The sequence below is a fragment of the Vipera ursinii genome, assembly GCF_947247035.1.
Source record: "Vipera ursinii genome assembly, chromosome: Z".
Taxonomy (NCBI): Eukaryota; Metazoa; Chordata; class Lepidosauria; order Squamata; family Viperidae; genus Vipera; species Vipera ursinii.
The window spans coordinates 53,547,472-53,566,717 of record NC_139517.1 but is presented as its reverse complement, the minus strand read 5'-3'; the positions used below and the strand labels follow the sequence as shown (position 1 = coordinate 53,566,717).

Genomic DNA, 19,246 nt, shown 5'->3' with positions numbered 1-19,246 from the left:
AGCAGTTTTCATGGTTTTCCAAACTTCTTCCCACCCCCTTACCCATTGATCGTGTCTGAGAAGCAGGGGGTGACTAGGGGTATTCGAGTATCGGGCTGAACTCCTTTTCTGTGGCTACCTTAAAAGGCATGAAGCCAATGCTGCTGTGAACAGAGTTATTGTAAGCCACTTCTGCAAAAGGGAGGTCAGTCCAGTTTGTTTGTTGGTAGCTAACATAGCATCTGAGATATTGCTCCACCATTGAGTTCATGAATTTAGCCACCCCATTAGCAAATGAAAAGCAGATGATAGACCTTGAAATGATCCAAGTAGTTTAAGAAAACTTGTCCAAAACCTAGCTGTGAACTGCACCCCCCTGTCCGAAATTATTCGTTTAGGTGTGCCATGCAGCCGGTAGATGTGTTTCAAGAACATTTTGGTCAGTCATTGGGCGGGTGGGAGCCTTTTGCACACAATGAAGAGCCTGCTTTGAAAACAGGTCTATCACAGTCTAGATGACTGTATTTACTTTCAGGTATATCTACTATAAAATCCACAGCAATTTCTTCTCATGGTTGGGAAGGGTCTGCCACCAGTTGCAATAACTCAGGGGGTTTCCCTGAAATTCTTTTCATGGTGGCACATACCATACAACTCCGGACATAGTTTTTCATGTCCCGTTTCAATCCTGGTCACCAGAATTGCTGGCGGATGAGGTGTAAAGTTTTTAAATATCCAGAGTGTGCAGCCTGTTTTACATCATGGCCATGTCGGAGAGCATTAAGGCAGAGGGTCTCTGGCAAGTATAGCTTTCCCCCCTTGCAAGCCAAACCATCCCTGCATGTTGGGGAGGTTTGATTGTCCTTGAACCATTGGTCAGTGAGGAGGGCCTCTTGGAGGTGGGACTCTGCATGGCATGAGTTGAGAAGCTGTTTGTGGATTAAAGATAATTGCCTCATTAACCTCTTCATACTGGCTTTTGTACTGGGGCAGTCTGGATAGAGCATTAGCTAAGAAATTTCTCCCTCCCAGTATGTACTTTAGTGTGAAGTTAAAACAGTTAAAGTACTGCGTCCATTGCACTTGTTTCAGGGACAATTTGCAGGAAGTTTTCAGTGCTTCTAGATTTTTGTGATCAGTGCAGACCTTGAAAGACACCTTGCTTCCTTGTAGATAGTATCTCCAATTTAATAGATCCCAGCGGATTGCAAAAGCCTCCTTTTCCCACAAAGCCTACCTCTCATACTCAGTGAATTTTTTAGAGGTATAGGCGCAGGGTTCTGGGGTCCCACTCTGATTCTTTTGCAGTAGCACAGCTCCAATGGCCACGTCGCTGGCATCGGCTTCAATTACAAAGGGCTTCCCTGGGCAGGGATGCTTTAAGACCGGTTCAACAGCAAATAGTCTTTTTAAGTTCTCAAATGCGGTCTGACAGCTCATAGTCCATACTAGTGGTTGGAACGGTCATGGCTTCCCCTCCCCCTTTGTCTGTTTTTAGTAATTCTGTAAGGGTTAGGGCAATTTCGGCAAAGGAGGGAATGAATTGACGGTAGAAGTTGGCAAATCCTAGGAAGCTCTGGAGCTGCTTGCGAGTCTTTGGGGGCTGCCATTCAATTACGGCTTTCACTTTGGTCGGGTCCATTTCAATGCCCTCATTGGAAATTCTGTAGCCAAGATAACCTAGTCAGGTCTGATAAAACTCACACTTTGATAGTTTGACATAAAGTTTGGCATTCAACAGTTTCTTTAGCACTTCTCTCATTAGTTTTACATGGACAGTCATATTAATGCTGTATATCAGGATGTCATCAAGATACATCAGAACCCCTTTGTATAAAAAGAGCCTTGGTGGAGCAGTGGGCTAATGCCTCCTTAAGTAACACCAGCTGCCTGCAACTAGTGCAGGTTCGCATCCCACCAGGCTCAAGGTTGACTTAGCCTTCCATCCTTCCGAGGTAGGTAAAATGAGGATCCAGATTGTTGGGGGCAATTAAGCTGACTTTGTAATAATGCCGCTTGGGGTGTGTGTGAAAGCCCTAATAAGCAGGCATATACATAGAATGAAGGCTACTGCTAAGCTTGTAAGCCGCCCTGAGTCTTCGGAGAAGGGCGGGATATAAATGGAATTTTAAAAAATGGTCATGGAGGACCTGATTAATCAGCTGCATTGAAGACAGCTGGGGCCACCTGTAGTCCAAATGGCATGATTTTAAATTGATAGCTCCCCATGAGACAGTTAAAAGCAGTCTTCCACTCATCTCCCTCTTTTATCCTCACCCAGTAATATATCTCTCTCAGGTCTAACTTAGTGAATACACTCCCCTTAGCTAGGTGGGTTAACAAGTCTTTCAGGGGGTGGTGGTATTTGTTCTCCACATTCACTGTGTTAAGCCCTTTGTAGTCCATGCAGAGATGAAGAGACCCATCTTTTGTTTTCTTTGAACAACACAGGGGCTCCCACAGTAGACTTAGCTCATTCAATGAGCTAAGGTTGTTAGGTTTTTGTCCACATATCTCTGCATCTCCTCCATTTCAAGGGGGGACATAGCGTACATTCTCAGTCATGGAAGTTTGGCTCCCGGTAACAGTTCGATGGAACAATCATTGGGTCTATGGGGAGGCAGGGCATTGCATTCTTTCTCTCACTAAATGCCTCCGCTAGGTCCCGGTACTCGCTGGAGATGAGTGGCTTGCCAGGTTGTGATGAGAACGCCATGTGCACTAGCTCATTGGGTGGGCTAAAGTCTCCCATAACGTTCATTGAATTAAGAGGGGGCTTGGGTCCTATAGGTAACCTCACAGTCCTTATACCCTTCTCCCACCAGATAAACAGCTTCCATTTGTCCAACCAGGGTATTCCTAGGATTACAGCCTTCGGAGCCACTAGGAAATGAATGAACTCCCAGTGTTCACCTATTTCTAAATATAGTGGTTCAGTCAATTGCGTGACTAGAGTTCCTCCCATTAGGGAGTTGTCGGCTTGCTCAAATCTTACGGGTTTGGAGAAAAGCCTTGCTCGTATCCCCATTTTCATGGCAAATGACAAGCTAATAACACACCGGGAGCATCCAGAGTCAGCTAGCACTTTAAATCTACATGTGCCCTGTCTTAGGGATTTTGAGTTTGGCAGGTATTGAAAAAGGTGGGACATGTCGATTCACCTTCGGGTCATTCTCTCCTTCATCATCGCTGTCGTAGGAGGGTAGTGTGGTGGTTGGTCCGGCTTGGGTCTTGGCAGTTTCCTGTGTGGGGGCCATGACGTGGGCAACAGGTTCCTATGTGATCCAGTTGGATTTTTTTCTTTTGTTAGCTGCTGGGCAGGTTTCTTTTTTGCTGCTGGTCCCGGTCTACTCTGCTGCTGAGGGTAAGGAACTGGACAATTTGCTGCTCAATGTCCCTGTTGTCCACATCAAAAATACTTGATTGGTGGCCTGGAATTTTCAGTAGCCGCAGCAGTTGGAGGCTTTCGGGGTGGTTGCCATTTGGGTTGCTCTGGCCTCGTCTCAGCTTCAGGTGGGGTTGGCTTCTTATAGTGGGTGAGCTGAACGTCTAGTCTTACTGCTACCTAGTACCATTCTTGCAGCTGATCAGGTACTGCTCAATGATACAGGCCTGAAAGAGGTGGTCATCTAGTCTCTCTTGAAAGTGATGAACTAGGGATTGCTCGTGCCACCTTTCTATTCTACCAGCTATCTTGTGAAACTCTCTGCCAGCTTGCTTTATCTTGTGGACTTGTTCCTCCGCTTTGAGGGGAATGGATGGGTCCTCAAACCTTGCTCTCAGTCTTAGGAGGAAGAGATTGGTGTCTTCCAACTTGGGTGCTTGCTTGTTATATAAATTGTTCAGCTGCTTGGATGCTTCTCCTTCCAAGCTGGATGCAATCACATTGACCATAGTGGCTGGGTTCGGATAGAAATAGGCACAGGCAGGGCTTTTTTCTCATAGAACGCTCAGAACATAGTTCCGGCACCTTTTTTGGATGGAACCTTGTAGGGTAAGCAAGGCGGGTTGTATGACATGTGTGAGTTCCGGCACCTTTTTGTTTTACAAAAAAAGCACTGGGCACAGGCAAAAAACTCGTCAAATGAATCACTTAATTTTACAAATTTTTAAAATCAAATTTATTAATTAAATCAAATGAGTTGTTAAATGAATGAAGATCTGACTTACTATTTCCTCCTATAGCTGCTATGTTAACTGAACTGGGAGACTTTCCTGCCAGCTGCCAATCAGCTGTTTCTGGTGAGCTGGCTCAGGAACTAAATTGCCTCCAATCAGGGCTTGCAACTCATCAGTATTTAAAAAAAACAAAAACAAAAAAACAACCTCTGCTAACCAGCTCAAGCGGCTTCAGCTGCTCAGAGGGGGTGGCAGGGCTGTTCCTTTAATAAAAACCACTACCTTAAGAGCCAGCCGGGCACCCAGAGGGAGATGAGGGAGGGATTTGCAGATCTCTGGGCTTGCAATAGTAACACAGATGGAATGGACCTTGAGGTCAGCTAGTCTAACCCACTGCTCTCACAAGAGAGTTTTTCAGATAAATGCTTATCCATTCTCTTATTAAAAACTTCCAGTGATGGAGTACCCACAACTTCTGAAGGCAATTTAAATTTAAAACCTACAAACTATAGTAATATATGCTAATTTCCAAAATAAAAGCTTAATAGTTTGCAAACACAATAGTTTGCAAAGTACAATACCTAAAAAGCAGAGCTGTTCCCAAACTGCTTGCAAACAAACATTTTAAAATATTTTAAAATAGTTAGAGAAGTAATTGTAACACTCGAGCCCAGGCAGTAGCAGATTGCAGCAAAAGCAAAAACTGGCACCAGTTTGGCTTTTGTTTGGCCATGTGACCAGAGACAAAAACAAACAAACAAACCCTTCCAGCTTCTCCTAGCCCCAAACATCCCAGGCAAGTCACAGAGATAAAAATGGCTGCTGCTTCTTAGAGACTGAAATCAAGTCACATGGCTATAGAGGCCTCTTTTTGATCACAGTTTTGAATTTCTAATGTAAATAAATATGCTTTCTGAATTAATTCATTTTTGTGAATTACAGGGGTTACCTGTAAGCACATTGTTTCTTCAACTGCTATCCATTTTTCTCCCCTTGTTGGAATTTTTTGTATAAGTACAGGTAGTCCTTGACTTACAATAGGTCATCTAGTGACCATTCAACTTTATAACAGCACTGAAAAAATGACTTATGATCATTGCTCACACTTAACAATCATTGCAGCATCCCTCATGGTTATATGAGCAACATTCAGATGCTTGGTAACTGACTCATATTTATGATGGTTGCAGTGTCCTGGGGTCATGTGACCACCTTTTGCAAACTTTGGACAAGCAAAGTCAGTTAGGAAGCCTGACTCACATAGCAACCATGCTATTAATTTAACAACTACAGTGATTCATTTAACAATTATAGCAAGAAATGTTGTAAAATGGGGTAAAACTAAGTTAGATGTCTCAGTAACAGAAATTTTGGGCTCAGTTGTGGTCACATGACCCCGGGACTATCTGTTATAATCCTCAAGTTATAGCTGGTCATTTAATACTGTTTAAATTACAATTGCCTCATAAAATGGTGCTTTACAATCTATTAAGCACTTCTGGCTATTATAAAATGTTGCCCATGCAGCCCTGTGATAATGTGATTGCAATCTTTGTGCTTGTCATGCTGTTGGCACTTATATCGAGTTGTCAAGCACCATGCAAACATGTACTACTATTTGCAGTCTTCTCTACTGGCTTCCTCAGAAAGATTGGGGAAGTCAGTAGGGAAAGCTGGTGCTGAGAGGACTCTCTCTCATTTTATTTCAAAGAACTAGAGCTGAAATCTAAGTAAAGAGCAGGGCAGCAGGGCAGCAAAGAGTATGAGGTGCCTCAGGTAGGTGCGTGGTACCCTGGGAGCACAGGACTACCTTTCAAAAGCTGAAAATCCTGCAAACATTCCTACAGGGAGGGTTTTTAGCTTCTGTGTGAAGGCTACCAGGGTTTTCCCTGCCTCTTTACGTTTTAAGATTGTACTGAAATTGAATTTCTTAGGATATAAATAGTTTTTGAAAATATAGCAATAATTATGTTTATGTTTTCCAGGCAGATTTTAAACTGATGTGTGACAATGCAATGACTTACAACAGACCAGACACCGTGTATTACAAACTGGCTAAAAAGATTCTCCATGCTGGCTTTAAGATGATGAGCAAAGTAAGACAACTATAACAGAGAACATATTGGGACCAAAATTAACCTTTGTATAGAATCACAGTACATTATTTTATACTTTCAATTTAGATTTAGTTTCAAAAAGGAGGTTCAGGTGAATGGGGATGTGAATGCAGTATGTGCCTACCTGACTTATTACAACAGTTGCTGATATGCTGCATTCATACCTCTACATGCTCTTAAACATTTAACTTTACTTTAAATAAAGTATTCTATTGTAGATTAAATATTCATAGCCCCAGAGGGACAGACTATGTCTTGATAAAATAAAACTGGAGATTTAAGGAAATTGAATTTGCTCTTAGTGTTGGTTTCCCAGACTGCTGGATTTACTAAAGGTCTCATTGGTATTTCCATTATACATCTCTTTTCTTTTAAGGTGAATACTACTCTTTTAAGATTTGGTTTATTCAAGATAAAAATGTTAAATTAAAGTTTTCACTGAAGAAATAAACATTGTCTTATTTAGACTTGGAACTATTCTAAAATGTTAAGCATTTTGCTATTTTTATGTTTCTTTCCATAAAATATTGAAAGAAATGCATACATACTCTTTATTTTAAAGTTCTTTGATTATATATTTAATGAGTTCCTAAATACAGTATCTATTTCTTCACATACTGAATGAATCAGAAGAGTATAATGGAAATGTTTATATAAAATAAGCAAAAGGTGGATTTGTGTAAGCCATACTTATTATATAATACTATTTTTCAAATTATAAAAAGCTGAACAGTGATTATCTTGTATGAAGATTGTGTACAGGTAGGTGGCCATTTATATGTATGGTTTCCCTTCTGAAATAGGTTGCAGGTGTTCCCGTGTCATGCTGTCATGATTGAATCACCTTGCATCCTCATTGAAGATGTAGTTCTTAGGTGCAAAGCCATGGCCATTCCCATCCCATCCCATCATCATAGCATCTTCGCTATGAGGGAAAGGTGTAAAGTCCCTGCTGCTCTGTCCTTTCTAATTCTAGGAACGGCTGTTAGCTTTGAAGCGCAGCATGTCGTTTATGCAGGACATGGATTTTTCTCAGCAGGCAGCTCTTTTGGGTGATGAAGATCCAGCTATTGAAGATCCAGTGCCCGAAGTTGTTCCTGTGCATGTAGAGACTACCAAGAAATCCAAAAAGCCAAGTAAAGAAGTTATTAGGTAAATGTTGGAGGAAGCATTTTGCTCTTTTATGCCTTTATTTGCAAATTAGCACCCCTATTTGTAGAATGAATTAATTAAACCATTAATTTATAACTTTGAAATATTTATTTATTTATTTATTAAATTTATATGCCGCCCTTCTCCCTAAGGACTCAGGGCGGCTCACAACAATAAAAAATTTAAAAACATAGAATACAAAGATTAAAAAAGAATTAAACAATAAATAAAGAAATAAAGGACAACTTAAGCCAATAAAAACCAAATTTAAAAAACCATGATCAGTCCAGGCCCGCTTGTTGGAACAACCATGTCTTCAGGTCGCGGTGGAAGGATCGAAGGTCAGGGGCACAACATATAATTATTTTTCAAGGAGCACCTTGGGCATCCTGAGCAGAATCATTATGCATCCCAGAAGTTCCTTCTGGAATTTACAGCCAGTATAGATGGCATTTGATAAATATTTTGAAAATGAGCGGAAGAATTGACAGTCATGAGTACAGAATATTCTTTCCATTCATTATAAGTTTTCACATGAGCCAGAAAAAAAAGATACAGTTGCAAGAGGTGCTTTAATTTTAATGATCTCACTTCTTAAATCAACCACATCTTTTTGGAGGATGGAATAGAAGTGAAAAAAGAAAAATTGTTTTCATGAATAGCATAACATGTTCATTCTCATGCAAGAACTAAAGCAATTCTTCAAAATTATTTTAAAATGCGGGGTTCGTGGTGCTCTCTGAGCTTGCTTGTTTTCTTGCAAATGCTTCATTACCCAAACTAGCAACATCCTCAGTGCTTGTAAGAAGTGCTGTTTGCTGTCAGTTTATATTCTAGTGGCTTGCCTGCCACTGTTGGTGAGGGTTGTCTTAGAGATTCTTTGATTAGGCTGGTTGCTGTTGACTTCTTTGGCAATTTCTTGATTAGGGTATAGTTTACTTGATTGTTGGTCTGATGTTAACCTTGGAGTTTATTTATGCTAATCTGGATGCGGATTGCTGATGAAAAGGTGCTTTGGTCATTTTGTTCAATTTTGGGCTGGGTGAAAGTCTCTTTTTCATAGTTTATAGATGATGTTAATGTCTATGTGTCTTTTGATGACTGATTTGTCAGAGTGCCTGTCTTCTACAGTAGAAGTTCCCTGGTGTTTTGAACTTACATTGGTCTAGGATGGTCACATTTTAACACATTTAACACATTTAACTATGGTTAAATCTGTCTATATGTTGTGAAATTAAAGGATTTTCATCATGTCTTCTGACTGCTAGTTAGTGTTTTGTGGATGCGTTCTGCCGGTCTTCCACTTGTTCGTCCTACCTAGTGGTTGTTCCAGTCTTTACATTGTATGTTGTAGATTAGGGGTCCCCAACTTCTGGGCTGTGACCCATTACTGGGCCGTGGCCTGTTGGCTACCGCACCACAGGACAGGCTGGCTAGTACACACATATGTATGCATGCAATCACTCCCACTCACACTAGCACCACTGCTACACAAACAGGGTGCTGCATGGCAAAAACAGGGTGCCATGCGTTAAAATGGGGTGCTGTGCAGCGAAAACAGGGCGCTGCTAGCGCCCACGTGGCAAAAATGAAGTGATGCTACTGAGTGTCACACAGGCGTTAGCATTGCCCCATTTGTGCTACGGGTACTTGTGACCCCATTTGGTGCACATAAAATGCTTCACCCTCCCTTTCCCTTCCATCCACCAACTGAGAAAGCTTGGAGACCTCTGTTGTAGATGATATTCTTGATGTATGGCAGTGTAATTCTTTTTAGGGTTTGTTAGTTGTACTGTATTGGGTTGAGTGGTCAGAGACTTTTTGATAACATTGCGTGGGTATCCATTTTGATGGAATATGTTGTATAGATGCTATACTTCCTTTTTCTGATGTTCCAGGTTGCTGAATGCATCCATGAACATCAGCCATCAATAGACACATAATTAACAACATCTATAGAATATGCAAAACAAACTATCACCAAGTCCAAAAAGGAGGTAGAAGGCTCCAGGGGAGAGGACACCATGAACAGCATGAGAGTTGATGTTACCTGCGCAACACCACCAACACTGGTTTTGGCAGGCAGTGGGGTACTCTCATAGCGACGAGAAGCTGGGCTGGGCAGCATGAATCTGGCGAGAAGCGCAATGCCGCCCAGCCCCCAGCGTGCCTGGTTCCGGCAGGCATTGGGGTGCTCTTTTTACAGCGCCGAGAGGCTGGGCCGGGTGGCATGAAGCTCGCCAGCTTCGCACTGCCCGGCCCAGCCTCTTGGTCCTGTAAAGAGAGTGCCCCACTCTGCCGAAACCAGACAGGCTGGGGGCTGGGCAGCATTGCGCTTCTCTCCAGCTTTGCACTGCCCAGCCCAGCACTGTGAGAGTGTCCCATTGCCTTCCAAAACTGGGCAGGCTGGGGGCTGGGCGACATTGTGCAGGTAATGTCTCTCATCCTGCTCATGGTGTTCCCCCCCCCAGAGCCCACCAAGTCAGATATGTGAAGTAGGCGAGGGCTATTTGCTAGCCACTCCCAGGTGATGGTGCATTTCTTCATTCCTCATAAAGGGTGACACCTCCCCAGCTGCGTTTCTTGCCTGTTTTTCTCTGTCTTTCATCTCACACATTTTCCCGCCATTCTGTTCTTAAGTAAGAAAGGAAGGAAGGAGATTGGAATAAGAGGGAGGGAGGGTCTGAGGGAATTCCTACCTTAGTCCTGCCCTGCTGCCCTTTTGCCTTCCTCTTGTCTCCTCTTCCTGACCTATTCCGGGGGTCTCCCATCCTATCACTAAGAATGCTTTGGTTACAAAGCTAGGTTTCCTTACATGGAGAGGGAGTGGGTCTCCCTCTGACCCACTCTGCCCTCCTGCACCACCATGAGCAACCTGGCTAAGGAGAGCAAGCACAGCAGCAGCAGCCTTGAGGAGGAGGTAAGCGCAGCTGGGTGCCCCCTTAGGGAAGTGCGGTTTGGCTAGGTGCCGTGGGAGCTCAAGGGCTGGGCTGGGTGTTTAAACTCTGCTGCCCAGAGCTCTGGGCAGCCCACACCACCATCCGCCCCCCCACACACATATGGCCTGAGAAGGATGGTGAGGCTCCTCCAATGAACCATGCCCTGGCGCTCGCCCCAGTCTCGCCTCCCTCTGCCGGAGACCCTCGGATCTGTCACAGTCCTACTCAGGCACCCCTGACATGAGCGACATTGAGCTGGCCACGTCCACAAACACCCCTGAGGGCAACCACAATGCTGATGCAGCACTCAATGAAATTGACCTAGCTTGGGTAGTGAAATGTTTGCAAGAAAACAAGCAAGCTCAAAGAGCACTAAGGACCATTCAGGACCCTTGTGCTATAAATATTCTTCTCTATTACTATTTTTAAAATGTTTACTGTGCTGATCCGTATTAGCTGGCACAAATTCTTATAAAATTCAAACTCCAGGTAAATGTCCAATATTTGAGTGTAGCATTACAAGGGGCTGTGAGTAAGTGGCCTGTCCCTTGTTTCTGTTTATGTTAAAACATGATAGTAACTTCAAAAGGCTACAGGAATTTCCATGAAACAATTTTAAAATCGTTGACATCAACATTTGACTTTTTCATTTGTAAAAATAGATTATGTTTTTCTCTAGTTAGTAATTCTTTTAACAAATACAATGTTTTTTAAAATGAAGGTTTTTCTTAATTTCTGTTATTCATTAAAACCGAACTTTTTCTTCTCATTCTTCATAATATTTTAAAATGTGCTAATTTAAAATTAATTGTTGCTTCTGAAAAAAATTTCAGCTCCAATTTGAAATATCTATTATTCCAAAACTATGAATTTTTGATACAGTTCTGAAATTTTCCTTCATTGTAGCAATGTAGTTTTCATGATGTTGCAGATCACCATCTGTGTATTTATAGGAGAGTATTGTAATTCATAGGGACGCGGTGGCTCAGTGGGTTAGGACGCTGAGCTTGTCGATCAGATGGTCGGCAGTTTGGCGGGTCGAATCCCGAGTGCTGCGTAACAGAGTGAGCGCCTGTTACTCGTCCCAGCTTCTGCCAACCTAGCAGTTCGAAAGCACGTAAAAAATGCAAGTAGAAAAATAGGGACCACTCCGGTGGGAAGGTAACAGCGTTCCGTGCGCCTCTGGCGTCTAGTCATGCCGGCCACATGACCACGGAGACTTCCTCGGACAAGCGCTGGCTCTTCGGCTTTGAAACGGAGATGAGCACCGGCCCCTAGAGTCGGAAACGACTAGCACGCATGTGCGGGGGAACCTTTGCCTTTACCTTTATTGTAATTCATATATTTGTTTATCAGCATAGTTGCAGGTAAACATTTGATTGGTCTGTCCAATTGGGGTTCAAAGTGAGTTGGGGAAAATAACTACTGATCTGCTACAGGGCCCTACAGAGGTCCTGGTGGCTGTCTGGAATAAGAATAGGGCCTTAGACAGGATTGTGCCTATGCCATCTCTCTTAGCCTATCAGTCCTGTTACACCCTGTAGTTTATGAAGGAGTTGAGGTTGTTGGCAAGAATCAAGAGATGCCAAGAGCACTGTTAGTGGAAAACAAAGAATGAACTCAAACAAATATAAGTTAAGACTGCTATTAATGTTTACCTTATGCTGGTAAGAATGGTCAACCACCAATACTTCTCTGCTCTGATTACATCTACAGAATGCCAACAGCATCCCTGTTTAAGGTTACCTGGACTTGTCTTGGGAAGGGGGAGTCCAGAGGCCCATCTATAGGGCAGTGCAAAGGAATTTTCTATGCATCTAGATAAAATTGCTCAAATTCATTCCTAATTAGATACCAAGCATGGTGCAAATCCTGCAGAGATGCCAAGGGAGCAGACTTACCCAGTTGTATGGTTATTGTTTGATTCTGTTGGACCTTAGAAAGTGAATAGAGTTCTCCAGAATGTAAACATCATTACCTATGCATTAGATTACAGCCTAGTTAAGGCGGCCTGGAAAGTGTCATAAGGATAGGTCCAAGTGATGGTGAATTCATTCTTGTTGAGAGGGATGTTCCTAGCTCCTTTTTTTTTAAAAAAAGTTTTATTAATTTTCTAATTTTACATCCAAAATATTTATGAAGCAATGTGGTGATTGGATAATCAAAAGTCCAATAACAAAGTCTTTTTGTACATAGGTCAGGAAAGATCAACAAAAATTCCCTCTCCAATTCCCTTAATCATAATATCAAAATCAAATTAATACATTTCTGGTTGTGACAAAGTCAATTAGAACAATTATCAATACATTTTCACAGATACTTATCCATGTCCTGTTTTTAAGTTTTATCTAATTTCAATACAGTGCTCCAAATTAGCCTATGGTATCTAAGAAACTTAATTTTCGAGTAACCCACATTTCCCCTATTTCATTATATAGTAGTTATCATATCTGAAATACATACATTGTTCATTTAAGTGCATTCTTGTTATATTTCAAAAACATATTCTATCATCTTTGTAATTATCAATAATTAACAAGGTATCTTTTGTTTTTGTTCATTCCAAGTTCTATAATATAATTCAAAATTATGCTCTAGTAGCTAATTTCATTCCCTTAAAAATCTAGGTCCTAATATAAAATCAATTTATTTAATTTTATTTTATTTTTTAATTCCATTTATATCCCGCTGTTCTCCGAAGACTCAGGGCGGCTTACAAGCTTAGCAGTAGCCTTCATTCTATGTATATGCCTGCTTATTAGGGCTTTCATACACCCCCCAAGCGGCATTATTACAAAGTCAGCTTAATTGCCCCCAACAATCTATCTTTTAACAGTTCCCCTTAGCCCATTAAAAGCAATTTTAAGCTTTATTATTACAAATCCCAACATTAAAAAAACCCCATTTTTGAAATCTAACTCTAGGTTTCTTTTTGTGCCAGGCAGGCTTCCATATCATTGCCTTTAACTTCTCAAATGTGTCCCCTTTCTTCCTCACACGTTGTTTGAATCCAGGGAGACCATCCAGTTGTCAATTTTTCAAAGAGAGTGACCCCTTTCTAGTCATTAAATTGTCATTGTAATAAATTAGGTCTCCATGTTTGGCATAGTATAGTTGTCATTAATTCAGCCTGGTCTTCTTCTTTCAGTCCCATCTGGCTTAGGTAAGAGGTCATGTCTGGTGGTATAGTTTTTGTTTGGTTGGTTAGATTCTTAATGTACTGTATTTGAAGGCCTTTGCCAACCTCCATCTTAGTATTGCTTTCTTCAGCTTATGTTGTTTGTTGAATTGTAGATTTTATAGTTGAAATCGAAGTTTGGGCATTAAGGCTCTCAGGAAATTGTAGTTGTTGTTCTTTAAAGTCCCCTATTTTGTTGTTGATTTCTTTTGTTAGTTTTTGGATTGTCAGTTCATCAATTGAAGTCAGATTTAGTGGGTTTATGCTGTCAGATTTGTCTTTAAATCTGGCTTTCATTTGTTCAGTCATTGCCAAAATTGTATCAAGTATACGTTTATAGTCAAGTGGTGGAATATAATCCTCCATTTTTTGATGTTTACAGATAGATCTTTAGTGGAGGCTATTTTAATAAGAGTCAGTGAATGTCCACCTCCTAAAGGTTGTTTTCGGTGCCAGGTGTTCCCAATTCTTATCTTTAGAGATAATGTCAAGGACACATCTGTTACAGCCACATCTCACAATAAAAAAAAGGTTTACTTGCTATACCAGGTTTTACCACAAGATGTCCTCAATTGCATCAAGAATCTTTTTCCAGACTAATATGAGGCTTTTATCCAATTATTCCATTTTTAGCAATAAATAGGGTAGAAGGTCCCCACAGAGATAAGAACGTTTTAGTAGCCCCAAAATTCCAGAGGTACAAATAGGGTTGTTTAATTATTTAGCTTAGTCATTTGGTTTCTTTTAAGGCTTTAAGGTTTTAGTTCCCCAAGTAAGCAGTCACCGATCTTTCAAGAGAGGGGGAGAAGATTTTCAGAAGAGTCCCACAGGGAAGTAATTAGGGAAGTAAGAAAGGTAAGGTCTCACCCAAATCCTCCAGATTGCTTTGTTGTGCTTGATGGTGATTGTGGCTTTCGGCAGGGAGCAGCTTAGTGATCGACCATGTTGATGACCGATCTCTTCTTCTTCAGGCCAGAATAGCTACTTCGGATCAAATGGACGGCTGCTGCCCTTCCGCGATCACAAGGAGAGCCTCCTCAGGGTGGTCGCCCTTCCAGGGCGACTTTTGACCCTTTTCAGGTCCTCCAAGGAAGATAGATTGGATGGCGGGGAGAGACTTCTTTCTGCATGTCCGCTGGCGCCGTGCATGCAGACCAGAAGCCGTTCCTAGCTCCTTTTAAAGAGGTGTGTGTCTCCTCAAAGAGCCATCATTGGATCCTACTATTTTGGACAATTTTTATCCAGTCTCCCATCCCCTTTTTAGAGACGGTGGGTTGCAACTCCAGAGGATCTTTGAAATGGATTATTCGGCCTGGATATGGGACCGGAACAACATTGATCACATTTGTGGATGATCTCTGGCAGAAGCAGTGAATCATTCTTGCTCTTGTTCTTCTTCTCTTTTTCTCAGTGGGTCTCAATACCATCAACCATGGTATTCTTTTGGGTCAAATTAGTGAGTTGAGGTTGGGTGCCACAGTTCTGGGTTGGTTCGCTCCTTCCTCTGAGTTCAGTTTTGATTGGTGTTGCTAATTCCTTTAAACAAATGTAATTAGTTTGACCCCATTATCTTGAGTCTGTCTATGGCTTTTAGCAAGTTTTCTTTGTGGGTAAACAGTGTTAATTTAAGGTTATTGCTTTTTGAAATTGCTGAGCCTTTGCTACATTGTTTAAACTGAGACATCTCTGAGGCAGCTTAAAGAAGAAAACGAAGTTTAGTGTTTCTTTATTCTGGGAGACTTTTGTGAGCCTTTCTTGCTTTGCACTTGATTCCTGTGTCTTTAAGGGTACAGGGAAGGGACTGGGGTGTGTGTGCATTCTTACTACACTGTGGAAGGAGAGCTCAGAAGGCAGGGAGGAAGAAGAGGAGAGGGAGAGAGAAAGAAGGGCCAACCAGCTAGCTCAGGGGTCTACAAACTTAGCAACTTTAAGTGCTGTGGACTTCAACTCCCTGAATTCCTTAACCAGCCGTGATGGCTGAGGAATTCTGGGAGTTGAAGTCCACAAGTCTTAAAAGTGTCAGATTTGAAGACCCCTGAGTTAGCTAGTAATGGTTCATATTAATAAACATGGATAAAGTCATATATTTGTTCAGTGCAAAGGTTAAGTGATTCAGCAAAGGAACAGCCACCAAAGAAATTAAAACCAGTACTTTTTTACTTTTTTCTACAGTTTGTAACATTTTATTAGATTATAGAATAAAATATAAAAGCAAATAGTGGAGAAAAAAGGGGGGAAGTGAGGTGGAGAAGGGAAAAAGAACAGACTTCTTTTGCAGTAGAAGGAAGCATTAACATTGAACCTCAACTTTTTACTTTCCCATAATATTATAAACTAGCCATTTCTGTAACAACAAATGAATCTAATCAGTAAAACCCAAAATCCCCCCCCCTTTTTTTTTTTAGTCATCGAGTTTTTGACACCTTGCTAAGCACTAGTGGTACTCAAATATTGTCATGTCCTAAAAGTAGTACAATCTGTGAAAAGATTGAAATGGCCTGCTGTAGGGCTTGCTGCTGTCTCCTCTCCTTTTTAACATTTACATGAAACCACCTGGTGGATGGGGTACCACAGTAAGCTGATAATAACCAGTTATATATCTTCCTCCCAGATGAAGTGAGTGAAACTGTGGATATTCTTGTGCGGTGCCTGTAGGCTATGGATGTCTAGATAGGGAACAACAGACTTCAGCTGGACCCTGGTAAGATGGGGTAGCTGTGGATGAGGTTGCACTACCCGAGATAGATCTGGTGCTCCTGCATTCTTGGCTCTGGCATGAAGAACAGGTGGCAGCAGTGACCATTGCTCAGTCTTGTGTTGTGCACAGTTTTTCTGGATAGGAAAGTTATCTGGGACTGTTTCTGGGACTGTTTCTGGGACTGTTGCCCCGCCTGCGGGGGCCGGCTGCTGGCTTTGATGCTTTTTGGGCTTTTGGCCCCTCTCGCCGGCGGTGGGACTCCCATGTTGCCCCAGGCCGCCTTGGGCCGCTTTCGGCGGCGGTGTCGCCCTCGGGTCGTTTTGGCGGCGGAGAGGGCGACTATTATTCATCTCGGCGGCGATGGTGGTCTCTATCCTTGCTTCGGGCCACCTTCTGCGGCGACGGCGTCTTCGGGCCGTTTCGGCGGCGAAGAAGACGACCGTGGGTCATCTTAATGGAGCAAGAACGACACGGAGTTCCTGCACCGCCTTTGGACTGCTTCTGCAGCGATGACGGCGACTTCAGACCATCCCTACTATCCTGGCCTGCCTACCCTTTTTGCCTTGGACATATATACTTATCATCTTCCTGCCTACCCCCCCCTCTCCCCTTGGATTTTGGACACACCTGGGTATCGGCCACGGTGGGAGAGTGGCTTGACTTTTCCATGTGCAGCCCCATAGAGGTGGGAGCTCTATGGGGTTTGCCTACCCAGAGGATATCTGGTCCACCCCCAGGAACAGAGTTGCAACCCGTCGTGAGAGGGCAGGGGGCGGCCTGTCTCTGGGGGCACCCAACTGAGTGGCAGTGAAGTTGGGTGGGGACCCAGATATCTGTCTCCATGTTTCGATCCTCCCATGGACATAACTAATGGTATGCCTATCCTGGACTTGCTAGACCCATGCGACAATACATCAGCACAGACTTGTACGCCCTCAGGGGTGCCCCCCTCTCCTGGGTGCGACCCGCCTCCTTAAACACTCTTAACCTCGATGACGGGCCCGAGTTTTGGGACCCTGAGAGATGGCTGGGCAGGGGCAGGGGCCGTCAACACAAATTTAATAGGAGGCCTCTGATTACTTTTTTATCGAATTTTTTTATGGGGTTAGGGAGAGGGGTGGGAGATAGGGGTTGTCTGGCTATGGGGGGTGGCCAATCAACCATGGCTCAGGCCAGACTTGGGTCTGACTGCGCGGGGGGAGAACAGGGTGTGGTTGTCTCCGGGGCTCATGAGCGGGTCATGGGATTACCGATTCCCATGATGGGGAATGGCAGCAGGTGGATAGACAGAGGGCCGTATCGTTACCGGGAGGGCCGTCTCCGCTATTTGCAAGCGGTGAGGCGCTCCGACCCTCTGCCTCTTCCCCGAGGTTCCGGGAGCGAGGATGTGCAGCCTCCTGAGCTACGGCTGGTGTACCTGAATGCCAGGTCCGTGGTTAACAAAGCTCCCCTCGTTAGGGATTTAGTTGAGGGTGAGCACGCGGACCTGGCTTGCATCACGGAGACTTGGTTGGGCCCAGAGGGTGGGGTCCCTTTGGTTGACCTCTGCCCACCAGGCTTCCGGGTGCTACACCGGCCACGAGCTCAAGGTAGGGGTGGGGGTGTGGCGGTGACTATTAGGGAGACCTTATGTCCGCGGGAGACCACCGTTCCTCAGATAGTCGGGTGTGAGTCTCTCTTTGTGAGATTTGGTTCTGGGGCGCAGTTGGGCTTGCTGCTCGTGTACATTTCACCTAGTCGTGCAGCGGCAGCCCTGCCCGAGCTGCTCGATATCCTCTCGGGGTTGGTGGTTGAGTTCCCCAAACTTATAGTTTTGGGAGACTTCAATCTACCATCCCTGGGAGGCTCATCTGAGCTAGCTCGGGAGTTCATGGCTTCCATGACGGCCATGGACCTGATGCAAGTAATTTCTGAACCAACTCATGAGGGAGGCCACACCCTTGACCTGATTTTCTTATCTGGACGGTGGTTGGATGATCTTGGTGGGGGCTCTCCATTTATTATGCCCCTGTCATGGACCGATCACCTCCTGTTGTGACTCAGGGCCAGCCTGTGGGTCCGACAGCCGGGTCCGATGTATCGGAGGACTCAGATGAGGGGGAGGAGGGAGACGAACCGGCTGATGATGGTTTGGAGGCTTTGCAGAGTCCTCAGCCGGGGACCTCTTCTCAGCTGCGTGAGCCCGAGAGTGCGGAGGATGATGACCCACAGCTGGCCCTGTTCAAGGACGCCCGACGCAGGAGGCAGTCGAGCAGGAACAAACAAAGAAAGGCTATGGGACTCCTCGGGAGGAGGCACAGGGAGACCACGCCCTGAGCTCTCTATAAAAGGAGTGTTTGGGGAGGGGCTGGTTGCTGAAAGCAACTTTTCCGCTTGAGAAGACAAGCTCTAGTGTTTTTGTTAACTGCGTAATTAAATCTTGGCAGAAGCCTTTTAGCCTTGGACGCTCTCCAGTCTCTTCTTTTTGAATAGGGGTTTGCTAGAAGAGGGCTGGTTCAGAACAGTTTGCTTTCAGCCACCCACCCCTTATTACTACGATGGAGCAGCTTCTTGCCGAGAATGCCCAGCTCAACCAGCAACTCACCTTGCTGGCCACTCAGGTGGCACAACTGCAGGCTCAGGTACATGCTGCCCCCCCACCCAGGAGGAAATGTCAGATAGCTATGCCGGATAAATTTGCTGGTAATCCAGAACTGTTTCCTGCCTTCCTGGGACAATGCCAGCTTTTTATCAGCGTGAGGGCGGCTGATTTCCCCACTGACCGAGATAAGGTGGGATTCGTGTTGAGCCTTCTGTCGGGAGATGCAGCTCGTTGGGGCACGCCTCTGTTGGCACAGCCTAGCCCTTTGTTGGATAACTTTGGGGGGTTTTGTGACCATATGCGCCTCATGTATGAGGACCCAATTAAGGCGCAGACTGCCACCCGACGCCTGAAAGCTTTGAGGCAGGGTCAGCGCCCCCTACAGGCCTACATCAGCAATTTCCGGCTGCTTAGCCAGGATTCCGCCTGGAATGAGGCTGCGCTCGTGGATGCCTTCCAGGATGGCTTGTCGGAGGAGATGTT

At 44.0% G+C, this 19,246-nt stretch overlaps 1 protein-coding gene across 8 annotated transcripts in view; it reads left to right on the top strand.

Moving 5' to 3' along the window:
* Positions 1–19,246, top strand: part of BRD9 (bromodomain containing 9) — a 122,408-nt gene that overhangs the window by 58,281 nt on the left and 44,881 nt on the right. For 6 of the 8 annotated variants that reach the window (XM_083377113.1, XM_083377115.1, XM_083377111.1 and 3 more), the window contains 2 exons: positions 6,084–6,194; positions 7,252–7,367. In XM_083377113.1, coding sequence (XP_083233239.1) covers positions 6,084–6,194; positions 7,252–7,367 — 227 coding nt within the window. The remainder of the gene's footprint in view (positions 1–6,083; positions 6,195–7,251; positions 7,368–19,246) is intronic. The other 2 variants (XM_083377118.1, XM_083377112.1) reach the window with 1 other exon arrangement.